General features: G+C 31.6%; 1 protein-coding gene and 1 long non-coding RNA gene across 2 annotated transcripts in view; both read right to left on the bottom strand.

Annotated features, from left to right (window-relative positions):
• Positions 1–8348: 8348 nt before the first annotated feature.
• LOC131803744 (uncharacterized) lies at positions 8349–11269 on the bottom strand. The gene is made up of 2 exons (XR_009342757.1): positions 8611–11269; positions 8349–8551 (listed from the first exon to the last, which is right to left on the bottom strand). It is a non-coding gene; the product is annotated as an uncharacterized LOC131803744 (long non-coding RNA).
• Positions 11270–11452: 183 nt separating this feature from the next.
• Positions 11453–13919, bottom strand: part of LOC101891146 (probable sodium/potassium/calcium exchanger CG1090) — a 32148-nt gene continuing 29681 nt past the window's right edge. Inside the window, exons 6-7 of the mRNA XM_005191538.4 lie at positions 12288–12476; positions 11453–12212 (exon numbers count right to left, since the gene is read on the bottom strand). Of these exons, the coding sequence (XP_005191595.1) occupies positions 12202–12212; positions 12288–12476 (200 nt within the window). The 3' untranslated portion in view covers positions 11453–12201. The remainder of the gene's footprint in view (positions 12213–12287; positions 12477–13919) is intronic.

Below are 13919 nucleotides of genomic sequence, written 5' to 3'. Positions count from 1 at the left end.
ACGCGTATTATAATAACCTCCTAATGACGTCGTATAAGAAAACATATAAAAATCTACTTATATTTGAAAAATCATTCAAAAATTTTTGACATATCAATGTTTCCAAGCGCTGATGCATCTGCCTGTATTCTTCTACCATGGTAATAATAATGTTAATCTTAATAAACAATAATAGGTTTGCCTGGTTATTTTTTCTGCAAAAATTGTCTAGCAACTTCTTTTGATAGGGTAAGGTAGCTTTATTTTTTTTTTATAAGAACATTTTAAAAATAAAACAGAAAATATACCATACAATCAATCAGTTGATTTGTCAAATAAATCCGAAATAAAAAACACGAAAAAAATTTTTATATTATTAAAAAAAGTTCGGGCGGGCCGAACTTTCAATACCCTAAACCAAATTGAATGAATTTGGAAATTTTCAAAAATTAAAATCTGTTAAAATCGTAAAAATACGGAATATAGCCGATATATTGGGGTCCATCAGCGTGGACCTACATAGGCATTGTTTGTCATAAGCTATTAACATATTCAAATTCGAAACTTGAAATAAATGGTGGATAATGTAGCTAAAATCATCAAAATACCGTATATAGGGAGGTAACGTTATATCGGAGACCTGGTCCTGCATAGACAATTTTATGTCACAGGCTGTAGCATCCATTAAAAACTTCATATACTACATCTCAAACAATTTTAGTGGGTATTGTACCTAAAATCGTCAAAATACCGAATATAGGGAGGTACTGATATATGGGGCCTATACGAAGACCTGGACCTGCATAGGCAATTTTCTGTCACAGACTGTAGTTCCCATTAAGAACTCTAAATACGTAATTTGAAACTACTCCAATGAATAATGACGCTAAAATCACCAACATATCGAATATTGGGAGGAACCATTATATAGGGGCTATACGAAGACGTGGACCGACACAGACAATTTTTTGTCATTTCCATTCCGATCTTCAAATACCAAATTTGAAACAATTCCTGTGAGTAATGTCGCTAAAATCATCAAAATTCAAATATCGGGAGGTGCCGTTACATGGGGGCTATATGAAAACGTGGACCTACATGGCCTATTTACGAACCTACTGGCAGAATAAACATGTGTGCAAAATGTAAGCCTTTTATCTCAATTCGTTCGAAAGATAGCGTGATTACAACAGACGGACATTGCTAAATCGACTTAAAATTCTAAGTCAAAAATATTTGTTGGGTCTGACATGAGTATTTCGAGGAGTTACAAACGGAATGACAAAGTTAATATAGTCTCCATAGTATGGACATAAGTAAAAAAGAAAGTAGTTCCTAAGACAACACAATTTAGCTTACCAAATATATAACTTACCGGGACGAGAAGAGGAAGAGTTGCAAGTGAGTGCACGAAGAAGTTGTTCAGGCAAGAATTGCAAACTCCGAGTAAAAAAACTTTAACAGTTTCTCTCTCAGTCGCTCTGTGTTACAGAATTCTTTTATACCCTCAGCCATATGGCTACATAGGGTATATATCATTTGATATAGTCAAAACGTGCTTCATCGAAATAAAGGTTTTAGATTCTAGGTCTCTTTGGATCCGTTTCAGGACATTTGGAGTCAATCTAACGATGTCCGTCCGTCTGTCCGCCTGGCTGACAAGGCGCACGATAACTTTCGAAGGGAGTATCCAATTTGATTCAATCTTGGTATGTCGTAATATTATTGGAAAAAGTTCTGGTACCTCCCCCAAAAATTTTTTTTCGAAATTTTCAAAAAAAAAAAAAAAATATATATATATATATATATATATATATATATATATATATAATCCGATTTTGCTTTAAACTTGCAAATCCTAATATTTGAATCAGTTCTAGGTCTGGTGCGAAAATAAACAGTATTGGTCCTCTCCATCAAGTACCTCCCCCCAAAGGGTCAAAATTTTGTTTAAAAAAAAAAATTAATACACAGAAAGAGAAACTATAATCCGATTTTGCTTCAAACTTGCAAATCCTAATATTTCCATCAGTTCTAGGCCTGGTGCGAAAATGAACAGTATTGGTCCCCTCCATCAAGTACCTCCCCCCAAAGCGTCAAAATTTCGAGTAATTATAACTTTTATAAAATGTGAAGTAAGGGTCTGATTGTCTTCAAATTGCACATATCCCATTATTTTTTTTAACCCAAGGTCTGCTGTGAAGATGGAGTAAATCGGTTCAATCCTTCTGGCACCTCCCCCCCAAAGGGTAAAACGCAAAATCTGTTGTAAGGATGATATGTATCTGCCAACCTTTTCTGGTACCTCACCCATAAAGGGTCACAATTTCCCAATCTTATATCTGTCATAACTTGCGAATCAAGTCAGCGATTCTTTACAACTTACTATAGCTAAATATTCCTTTTAACCAGTAATATGCTATGAATATATAATTTATCAGAATTTATAATTTTACAGAAAAGTGAATATAAATATTTTATGAAGTAAATATTTAGATGAAGTATACAAAATGGAATACTTCGTTCCGCTATATCTGGTACCTCACGCATATTTCCACATTTTCCAAAAATTTTTACATATCTCATATGAAGTATAGGAAGTAGTCGATATGGCCAGTCTTATGTCAGATGCAAATTGGTCAATATGACCCAACTCAACTGTCGGAAAAACCCGACTGATACTGTTTTACTTCTTACGATCTCCTTTCCCAACATACCAAAAATACAATACAGCTTGAGAATAATATTATGAAAATAGTTTATCATAAGAATTTTTCAACAATGCTTGAGAAACACTTTTTTGCACAAACTTTTCTCAAATCTGTCCTTTGTTGACAAATTTGTTTTGATTTTTTTGTGAAAATTGTCAACAAAAAATTATTTTCTTTGGTTAAAATCAAAATCACGCGAATTTAGGACCCATTTCCGGACGAAACTCTAAGGTAATGATGAATAATAAATCTGGGAATCTGTAGTATAAATTATTTCAATCTCATTTCAGAATGGAGGCGTCAAAAAGTTGCAGGAATTCAACAGAAGTGAAGAATAAGTGGAGGAGATACAGAAGCTCAAATAAGGGGAAAGAAAGCATCTAGGTATCAAGGCAACAGGATGCAGTGACAGCTGGGATGGCAATCAATGAATGAAATGTGTAAAATAATTAAAAAATGAATAAATAAATATTTTTTACCATTGAAAAAATAAGCTTTATAAAATATTACTTTCGTAAGCTTATTCTTGCAATTGCAAGAATAAGCTTATGAATAAGGGTTCCTTTTCGATTATTCTATAATTGTTAAACAAACATTTCTCAATACATTCTCAAGATTTTCTCAAGCTTTAGGCTTATGTTTGTAAGCTTATTAAAATATTATTCTCAAGTCAATTTGGTATGTTGGGTTCGCACTGCCGAACAATACTTCTAAAATAAAACAAAGTTCGTGATTTTTTGTTTCGTTTTGTTTTCTTGTTTGGTGCAAGCTGTAATGATTGATCATTGTTTCATTGGTATTGTTGTTGTTGTAGTTTTTTTTATTTTGTTTTATTTTCTTTTGTTTTTCATTTGTTAATAATTGTTTTGTTTAATAATAAACTAACATAACATCAACAGTAAACATTGTACAATATCGTGTTAATTTTCTTTTTGTTTTTTTCTCATTTGGTTTTGTGTTGTGGTTGTTGTTGTTGTTGATTTTCAATGGTTATAATTCTCATTTAGTTAGAGTTTTGTTCTTAACATATACCTATGTATGTGTAAGTATACTTTCGGTTAGTATGTTTGTTGTATGTATATTTGTAATTGAAGTTAGTGTATTTGTATGTATATATATATAAATAACGTATTGATTATTTTGTATGCCGTTGTACATTTATGTTTATAATGCCAGTATATTAAGGTTGTATAACTGTCTCTCTGTGTGTGTGTGAGAGAGAGAGTTGGGGTGGTATGTGTGTGAGTTCATCTCTTCGTCTGCTAGTGTTATCTAAATAATGTCAATTAACAGAAGGATACAACTTAAATGTTTTAGTACTTGTCTGTTAGCAACATTTTTATTTTTGGTATACGCATGCTTGGTTTGTTGTTGTTGTTGTTGTTTGTAGATTATATAAATTTACATGTGTGTATGTATGTAATTCATTTTATTTTCTGTAGACAGTATAACAATATTTTAGGTTTTTTTTGGTGGATTGTACAGTTGTGGTTGTGAGATATGATGTATGGGAAAATATATTTAGTCTAGATTTTAACCGAAATAAAATATGAATGGGGACTGTGATGTAATGTAATGTAAATATCAAAATGTAAATTAACCTTCAAACAAATAACTTTGCAAAATAAATTTTGCAAAAAGTTATTGAACAACATTCAGTAAAACCTATCAAGAAAACAGCTGTTTCATAAAATGTACGCGTCACACTTAATCTCTTGAGAACATCTATTTAAAATTAAAATTTGTATAGTGTGGAATAAGTTTTTAATGGTAAAAATAAAAATAATTATGTTATTGCCCTGAAATTATGCATTGGCCACAAAACTTATCTTAGTAATCAGCTGATGATTCCTACTGAATAAATTTTTCAATTAGGATTTTGCAAAACTCCCAGTAACTCGACTGTTAAAATTGCTCTCTTTAGTCGCTTCCATTTACTGGATTTTGGGTTATCGAACAACATTATTCACTAATGTGAATAAAAAAAAATGGAATATAAAGGTTGGGGTTATGCGTCTCCATGCCAGCATATTTGTCTACCCTGCATAAGACATTCCTCGTATAAGAAGCATAAAAAATTCCTATAATTTGAGAAACACCATTATTTGTCCGATGAGCAAATATCTGTAAATACTGAACGTTACTATCTTCAAAATGCGGGACGATATCAAAAAATTTTTTGGAATATAAATTAACTTCCAAGAAACTCAAATCGCTTAAATTTTAGACCCAACAAAGTCTATATAATCTTGATCAGTGTAAAATTCCGCCCGTCTGTTGTTATCACGCTAGAGTCAAAACGAATAAAGATAGGAAGCTAAAATTTTGCACCGATCAGTCTTTTGTCTGCAGGCAGGCCAAGTTATAAGATGGGCTATATCGGTCCTCGATATCGTATAGACCCATATACGGGAACATCCAATATTCAACCACATTTTCCAGTGGAATTGTCTGAAATCCTACACAAGGAGTTCTTCGTGACTACTTTACACCCTGAAAAAAATTGGTCCAATATATCGCATATTCCCCATATAACTGTACCTCCCAATATTGGGTATTTTGATGATCTTAGCCACGCTTTTCAATGGCATTGTCTGAAATTATGTCTGGTTACTTTTTCTGCAGGAATTGGCCTGTAACATCTTTGTAAGAGAGAGAAAGAAGGAGAGAGCTAGCTTTATTCTCTTTTGGAAGAAAACTGTGAAATGTAACAAGTTAAAAAGCAGTAAGTTCGTCCGGGCCGAACTTTGAATATCCTCCACCATGTGGAACGAATGTGGAAATTTAAAAAAAAAATCCTTTAAAAATTCTGTTAAAATCTTTAGAAAAAAACCGAATATAGCCGTTATACCAAGTGGACTTACATAGGCATTGTTTGTCATAAGCCATTACCATATTTAAATTCGAAACTTGAAATAAACGATGAATATCATAATACCGTATATAGGGAGGTACCGTTATATCGGAGCTATACAAAGACCTGGATCTGCATACACGACATCTCAAACTATTTCGGTGAGTATTGTACCTAAAATCGTCAAAATACGGAATAGAGGGACCGAATATGGGGCCAATACGATGACCTGGAGCTGCATAGACAATTTTCTGTCACAGACTGTAGTTCCCATTACGAGCTCTAAATACGTAATTTGAAAGTATTCCGGTGAATAATGACGTTAAAACCATCAAAACACCGAATATTGGGAGGTATCGTTATATGGGGGCTATACGAAGACGTTGACCTGCACAGACAATTTCCTGTCATAGACTGTAGTATCCATTACGAACTTCAAATACCAAATTTGAAACAATTCCGGTGAATAATGTCGCTTAAATCACCAAAATACCGAAAATAGGGAGGTACCATTATATGGGGGCTATATGAAAACGTGGACCTACATGGCCCATTTACGAACTTAACCTGCCTACTGCCAAAATAAACATGTGTGCCAAATGTTAGTCTTCTATCTCATTCCGATCGAAAGATAGCGTGATTACAACAGACAGACGGACATCTCTAAATCGACTTCAAATTTTACGCTGATCAAGAATGTATATATATAGTAAAAAAGTTGGGTCTGACATGAGTATTTCGAGGAGTTACAAACGGAATGACAAAATTAATATACCCTCCATAGGGTATAAAAAAGACGGAATCCTTGTTCCGGCTTTCTTGTCTAAATAAAAACCAGAGGAAGGAGAAGAAGAGTTGTAATTGATTGCAAGAATTTGCAAACTCTCAGTAAAAGAACTGTCAAAATTTCGCTCTGTGACTGCTCTCTTTTGCAGAACTTTTGTGTAAACAGACAATTGTTACAAATTCTAAGGTAACCAGACACAACTTTTATTGCGCCAATCGTTTGGGGAATAATTGATTTGACATAAAATCAACGAACATTAATTTTTAATAAATATTATGTAACTTTAATGATGTCGGTCTGTGTGACATGTGAGGTTATGTATGCATTTCATTTTTTCATGTAATAATATTTGTATATATATAAAAAGTGGTGCATTTGATTTCAGTTTTCTTTTTTTTTTCTTTTTATCAATTTTACTATTTTTGTTTTGTTCATTGTTAATTTATACAAGTTATGTGTTTTGTTATTTATTTTCTTTGTTATTGTTTTTTATTAAATTGGTTTAGGTTATGTTTCGCTTTTTTTTGTTAAGTTCAAATGAAACAATTGACAATGGAATTTAACTACATACAAACATTGTTTATTGTAATGGCGTGTGATGACGTTAAACATAAATTAGTTATCCTTTTGTGTAACGGATTTTGAGGTTGATAATAAATAATGGCTTCAAGTTAAATTTAGTATTGAAGGTATTAGCTAGAAGGAAGAAGTTTTTGGGTCTATTGTGTGGAAGTATTTTTTGATTTCTATTATTTTGTTTCGTAATCATAGAGGAGCGAGAGCGGTATGTTAGTTATCAAATTTCAATTTTATTATTGAATAAACTAAATTTGATTTAGCCACATTTTTTTGCGGTAGAATATACAATTGTTTTATTTTTTTTTAATTTAATGAGCAAACAATATAACTTAGTTACTAGTGTCATGGGATATAAACATAAATATATATTTATTTAAATTATTTTTATTAGTTTTTTTTTGGAAATATTATCTAAGTTAGAGTATTTGGGGAATTATTAATTAAATGTAACACAAATTATGTTTGCATTGTTTTATATTAAATATAGTTAATTTGTTTTTTTAAATTTTTAATAGTTATTATTGTTACCGGTTTTGAATTGTTTAACAAAAACTAAATTTACATAGCAATTTGTTTAAATAGTAGTAGACATTGAGAGTTAATATTAGTTTGTTTTTTTATTTAACAAATAAAAAAATAAATAAAATTATAACAACAATTAACAATTGTTTTAATTTAAACATAGAATAGTAACTACATGATTTAAGTTCAATATTAATTTTTTTGGTAATTGTTTTTATTTATTTTTTGTTATTAATGTATTTGTTTAGATATTATTAATAATTAAATTAAATTGACTTCCGAAATAGAAATTGAACTTGTTTTAGTTTTGTAATTAACATTGAGATTAAAATTGACATGAATTATTGTTAGTTGGTTGTTTTTCTTAAAAATAAATGAAAAACAAAAAAAAAAAAAACTAAAACATGGTTGGAATTGAAAGACATTTGTAAGAAGACAGGTTGGTAGATTTGTTCAATATTTTTTTTTTTTTTGGAGAATTGTAAAGGAAAACTCTATTGATTGTAGGCGTTCCATTACATGCTATAATTTCAAATTGAATTTCAAATAATATAAATAAATTTAAATTTTGTTTTTTTTTTAATTTGCCAACACTCAAACTTTACATCATAATTGTGCAGCATTTACAATTATGTTGTATTGACTATTTCTAAGCACTGCCTTAACAAAACAAAAAATTAATAATTATTGCCAATTAAAAATTTAAAAAAATTACAAAGCATCCCAACATACCAAATTGACTTGAGAATAATATTTTAATAAGCTTACAAACATAAGCCTAAAGCTTGAGAAAATCTTGAGAATGTATTGAGAAATGTTTGTTTAACAATTATAGAATAATCGAAAAGGAACCCTTATTCATAAGCTTATTCTTGTAATTGCAGAATAAGCTTACGAAAGTAATATTTTATAAAGCTTATTTTTTCAATGGTAAAAAATATTTATTTATTCATTTTTTAATTATTTTACACATTTCATTCATTGATTGCCATCCCAGCTGTCACTGCATCCTGTTGCCTTGATACCTAGATGCTTTCTTTCCCCTTATTTGAGCTTCTGTATCTCCTCCATTTTTTCTTCACTTCTGTTGAATTCCTGCAACTTTTTGACGCCTCCATTCTGAAATGAGATTGAAATAATTTATACTACAGATTCCCAGATTTATTATTCATCATTACCTTAGAGTTTCGTCCGGAAATGGGTCCTAAATTCGCGTGATTTTGATTTTAACCAAAGAAAATAATTTTTTGTTGACAATTTTCACAAAAAAAATCAAAACAAATTTGTCAACAAAGGACAGATTTGAGAAAAGTTTGTGCAAAAAAGTGTTTCTCAAGCATTGTTGAAAAATTCTTATGATAAACTATTTTCATAATATTATTCTCAAGCTGTATTGTATTTTTGGTATGTTGGGATGTCTTTACTATACTATTTTGTATATATTTTTTTATATATAATCATAATAATAATAATGGTTTTAATATAATCATTTTTTTAAACTTGTAAATTGTTTACATTTTCAATCTTGTGTAGCTCTTTATTTCTTTGTTTTTAATATAAACGAAAAATTCGTTGCATTTTATTGTTAATTATTCTTATGTATTTATTAATTTATTTATTTTAAGTTCTTTATGCTCTCTTTGCAAAGAAACCATTTTGAATTTTGCTTTTGCTTTAAAAAATATATAAAGTTCACTCTCAGGATGTGTTTGGGGGTTTTTTTGTTAAAAAATTGAAATATTTTAAAGTCTAATCATAAATTCCAGATTTATCTCAGGTTTCTGGTTGAGAGAAATTTTTAGATATAGCCAGTTGTAAGGACAGATACAAGTATTAAAAATTGTGGCCCTCTCTGGACGATGTGAGAACTTTGAAGAGAAACGCTCAAAGAAAGCGAAATAAACATCCAATTATTTCGCTTTTTTTGAACATTTTGTTTTTAAAAATCATGAACCCTATGTGGGTGAGGTGCAAGGAAAAATTGTCCGATATCTACCATCTTTATAAGAGATCTCGTGTTGATGGAAATTTTGAGATTTTCCAAGTCTGAATGGAATCGTATGTTAATTTGGCGTTTTATGAGCTTCATGGCTACTCAAAATTTTGACCCTTTGTGGCTGAGGTACCAGAAGGAGTGGACCGATGTATTCCATCTTAATACCATAACTTGGACTAATAAAAATATTGGGATATGTGAAATCTGAAGATAATCGGACGCTTACATCACATTTTATAAGAGTTGTAATTATTAAAAATGTTGACCCTTTGTGGGAGAGCTACTTGATGGAGTGGACCGATATTGTCCATTTTCACACCTGACCTAGCACTGACGCAAAAATTAGCATTTGCAAAGTTGGAGCAAAATCGGATTCGGATCCTTTCTCTTTCTGTGCAGTCAATTGTTTGCTTTGAAAATGTTGACATTTTGTGGGGGTGGTATCAGAAGGAGTGGACCGATATTGTCCATCTGCGAACTCGATCTAAGTTTGACAAAAATATTACGATGTACCAAGTTTGGACCAAATCGGATACTCCCTTCGAAAGTTATCGTGTGCAGCAGCCAGCGAGACAGACAGCCGGACGGACAGACATCGCTAGATCGACTTCAAATGTCCTGAAACGGATTTGGTTTAAAGAGACCTAGGGTCTAAAACCGTTATTTCGATTGATATATACCCTCTCTAGTCATATGGCTGGAGAGGGTATAATTATTCAAATTTATAAAAAAAAGATTGAAAAATGCATATTGTAACAACCTCCGATTTTCGCCATACATATATCAATGTTACCAAGCGTTGATGCATCTACCTGTATTCTTCTACCATGCATATGACTCATAATTTTTGCCATCACACACTTGCATATGTATTATTTTAATCACATTTTTCAATGGAATAGTCTTAAAATCCAAAGAAGGACTACTTTACCCCCTGAAAAAAATTTGTCTATATAGGCCACGATATCGAATATCTCCCATATAACTGTATCTCCCGATATTCGGTATTTTTATCATTTTAGTTACATTTTTCAATAACATAGTCTGAAAATCCACACAAGGAGTTCCCTCTGAGTACTTTACTCCCTGGGAGAGAATTGTTTATATAGGTCTACGTTTTGCGTTATAGCACCCATATAACGCTACCCCGATATATTCGGTATTTTTCAGGATTTTCGCGATATTATTCACCGGAATTGCATCAAATTTCGTATTTGAAGTTCGTAATGGGTACTACAATCTATGACGGAAAATTGTCAATGCAGGTCCACGTCTTAATATATGGCCCCATACAACGGTACCTTCCTATGCCGTATTTTGGCGATATTAGCGACATTATTCGCCGGAATTGTTTCGAATTTCGTTTTTGGAAGTTCGAAATTGTTACTACAGCCTATGACAAAAAATTACTCATACAGTAACACGTCCTCGTATAGCCACATTTTAAAGGTTTTTATTTGAGCGGTATTTTTCGAGGGATATTATTTGAAAATTTTCAATTTCCTTCCGAATGGTGGAGGATATAAAAAAAATCGAACTTAGCTGTTTTTTTTACTTTTTTAAAGGATAAACTGCGATAGTTCTGAAATATGTTTTCATAATTGGATATAAAACAAAATTTCAAATAACGCCACAACACATCCAGAGGTAAAAAGAGATAAATAAAAAAATTAAAAGAACTCAAAATAATTTTCGATTATATTGACCCAATCATTTCGTTTATCCAAATCATTCATTGCAAATGCTTCGCAGATTTTATATTTTTGGAATGACTGCATTTATGTTTTTTTGGTTATCAATAAATAAATTAACCAAATTATATATAAAATTTTTGTTTTCAATTAAATTAACTAAATTTGAAAAAAAATTAAAATTAATTTTTTTTATAATTTTTTTTATGGATTGCAAACATTTTAATTTGGAAATTATATATAAAATTTTTGTTTTCAAATTAATTAACAATTATTTGCTAAATTTGAAAAAAAAAATTAAAATGATTTTTTTATAATTGTTTTTTATGGATTTCAAACATTTTAATTTGGAAAAATAAATGTTTATATGTGGTTACGTTTTTGTTTTTGGTTTAGAATGTTAAAAATTATATCCTAACTACAAATGTTGTTTATTTGTTGTTGTTATTATTGTATTATTATCATTACCTTTGTTGTTATTATTATCATTGTTGTTATTGTTATTATGTTTCACTTTTTGCTAATTTATTTTAATTGTTTCTTCTTCTTCATCTTTTTATTGTTTTATGGTGCGTTGTAAAAATGTAAAATATGCTAATATTTTTGTTGTTGTTGTTGTTGCTGTTGTTATTGTGGTTGTCGATACTAATTTTATTGACTCTGTAGAATTTCATTCGATAAATGCTGCTGTGGGATGAGTATAACAGTTTTCCATTTTTTGAATTTTTTTTTTCGTTTCGGTCCATTTCCAAACTCTACCAAGGGTGGTGGTGGTGGCGTCACGGGGGGTGGGGGGATGTGGAAGTGCTGCGTTTTCATATATATCCTCTAATCCATTATTTAATACTTTATTCCGTGGTGGCTATTTTTTATAGTTCTGTTAATGGCTATGTTGTAGTTGTTTATTAATTTTGAATTACTTTATGCCGTTCCCGTTTTCGATTTGCCCGAACGAAACTTAACGAAACTCAACAACAATGTAAAACGCTTTAATGTGTATGCATGTATTTATGTGCGGGATGCTCTCGGGTTATTGACATTTCCATGTTATTGCGTTTACAGGCCATAAATAAATGAGTTACTTAATAATCACCTGGAAACGAGTGCAAAAAACAGACAATTAGAATTGGTATTTGCGATTTCAGGATAATTACCACAGAGTACTTACTTGCACATTCAGGTGGATTCATGTAGCCGAACACATTCAGTTCGTACAGCGATGCCAGCGTTATGAATAGCAGATACCACACCATCAGTATGATGCCGAGGCGTTTATCCAATTTCCAGCCATTCAAATGTGTGGAGAGTATTAGAAATATCACCGTGGAGAACAGCGAAATGGTGGAGTAGGTCAAACCTGGAAGAAAACGAAATGGAATTTAAAGAAGAAGGAGAGAGAAAGAGAGAAAAATAGATATTAGTTCCTTGTAAAATACTTTGTCTAACATGTATTGTGTAAGTGTATGGGTGTTGGATACCAATTACCAATTATCGTGTAGCTATATTTATTTTTTGTACAGTTAACAAGAGAGGTTTCATTTTTGCAAATTCCAATCAAACTACGACTTATTGACAAAATTCCTAGATTTTCTATCTTCTGACATTATTTTCATATTCTATACGAATAATTTCAGGAGGAATTTCATTTGATTGATCGTCATAACGCAGCATTACAAACTTTCATTTAATCCTTGCCAAAGTGACACGATTACTTTAACTGTACACAACCTTCTTCATACGGCATAATCGAGCCACGCTATGTGCTACCACCTACACAAAACCAACTCGGACAAGACATAGTGGCCTGAATCAAGAATCCTGAAAATAGAAGTCTCATGATCATTTCACTGATCTAGGGAAAGACATAATGGCGCCCAACGTAGTTCTGAAACCATAATGCTGATATTAAAAATCTCATGAACTGTTAAGCGATCTAGGAGTAGACATAATAGCTTCCAAAGTGGAACTCCCAAAGTGAACCCAAACTGCTGATATTAAAAGTGTTATGACCTGTTGACAGATCTAGGGCAAGACATAATGGTGTCCAACTTAGTCCCGAACCCATAAACTGATATTTTCAAAGTCTGATTATCTTTTGATTATGGCGCCCGACGTGGTCCCGAACCCATAATGCTGATATTTAAGGTCTCACGATCTTTTGAATGAGCTAGGACTAAACATAATGGCGCCTAACGTAGTTCCGAATCCATAATGCTGATATTAAAAGTGTAATTACCTTTTGACTGATCTAGGGAAAGATGTAATGGCGCCCAACGTAGTCCTGAAACTGTAATGCTGATATTAAAAGTTTCACTATGTTTTGATAATGGCCCCAAACGTAGTTCCGAATACATAATGCTGCTATTAAAAGTGTAATGTTCTTTTGACTCATCTAGGGAAAGACATAATGGCGCCCAACGTGGCCCCGAACCCATAATCCTGATATTAAAAGTCTCATTATGTTTTGATAATAGGCCCAAAGAAGTTCCGAATCCTGATATTAAAAATCTCATGAACTTTTGAGTGATCTGGGAGTGCACACAATGGCGCCCAACGTGGTCTCGAAACCATAATGCTGATATTAAAAGTCTTTTTATATTTTGATAATGGCGCCTGCAATACATAATTCTGATGTTAAAAGTCTCACGATCTTTTGACTCATCTGGGGCAAGACATAATGGCGCCCAACGTAGTCACGAACCCATTGTCATGATATAATACTAACAGAGTACTTCCCAATGTACGAATTCCAAATACTAACAAAAGTACTGAAACAATATTTACTCTGTTTCAGAACTTG

The sequence above is a fragment of the Musca domestica genome, unplaced genomic scaffold (assembly GCF_030504385.1).
Source record: "Musca domestica strain aabys unplaced genomic scaffold, Musca_domestica.polishedcontigs.V.1.1 33, whole genome shotgun sequence".
Lineage (NCBI taxonomy): Eukaryota > Metazoa > Arthropoda > Insecta > Diptera > Muscidae > Musca > Musca domestica.
This window is presented reverse-complemented; position numbering and strand designations above follow the sequence as displayed.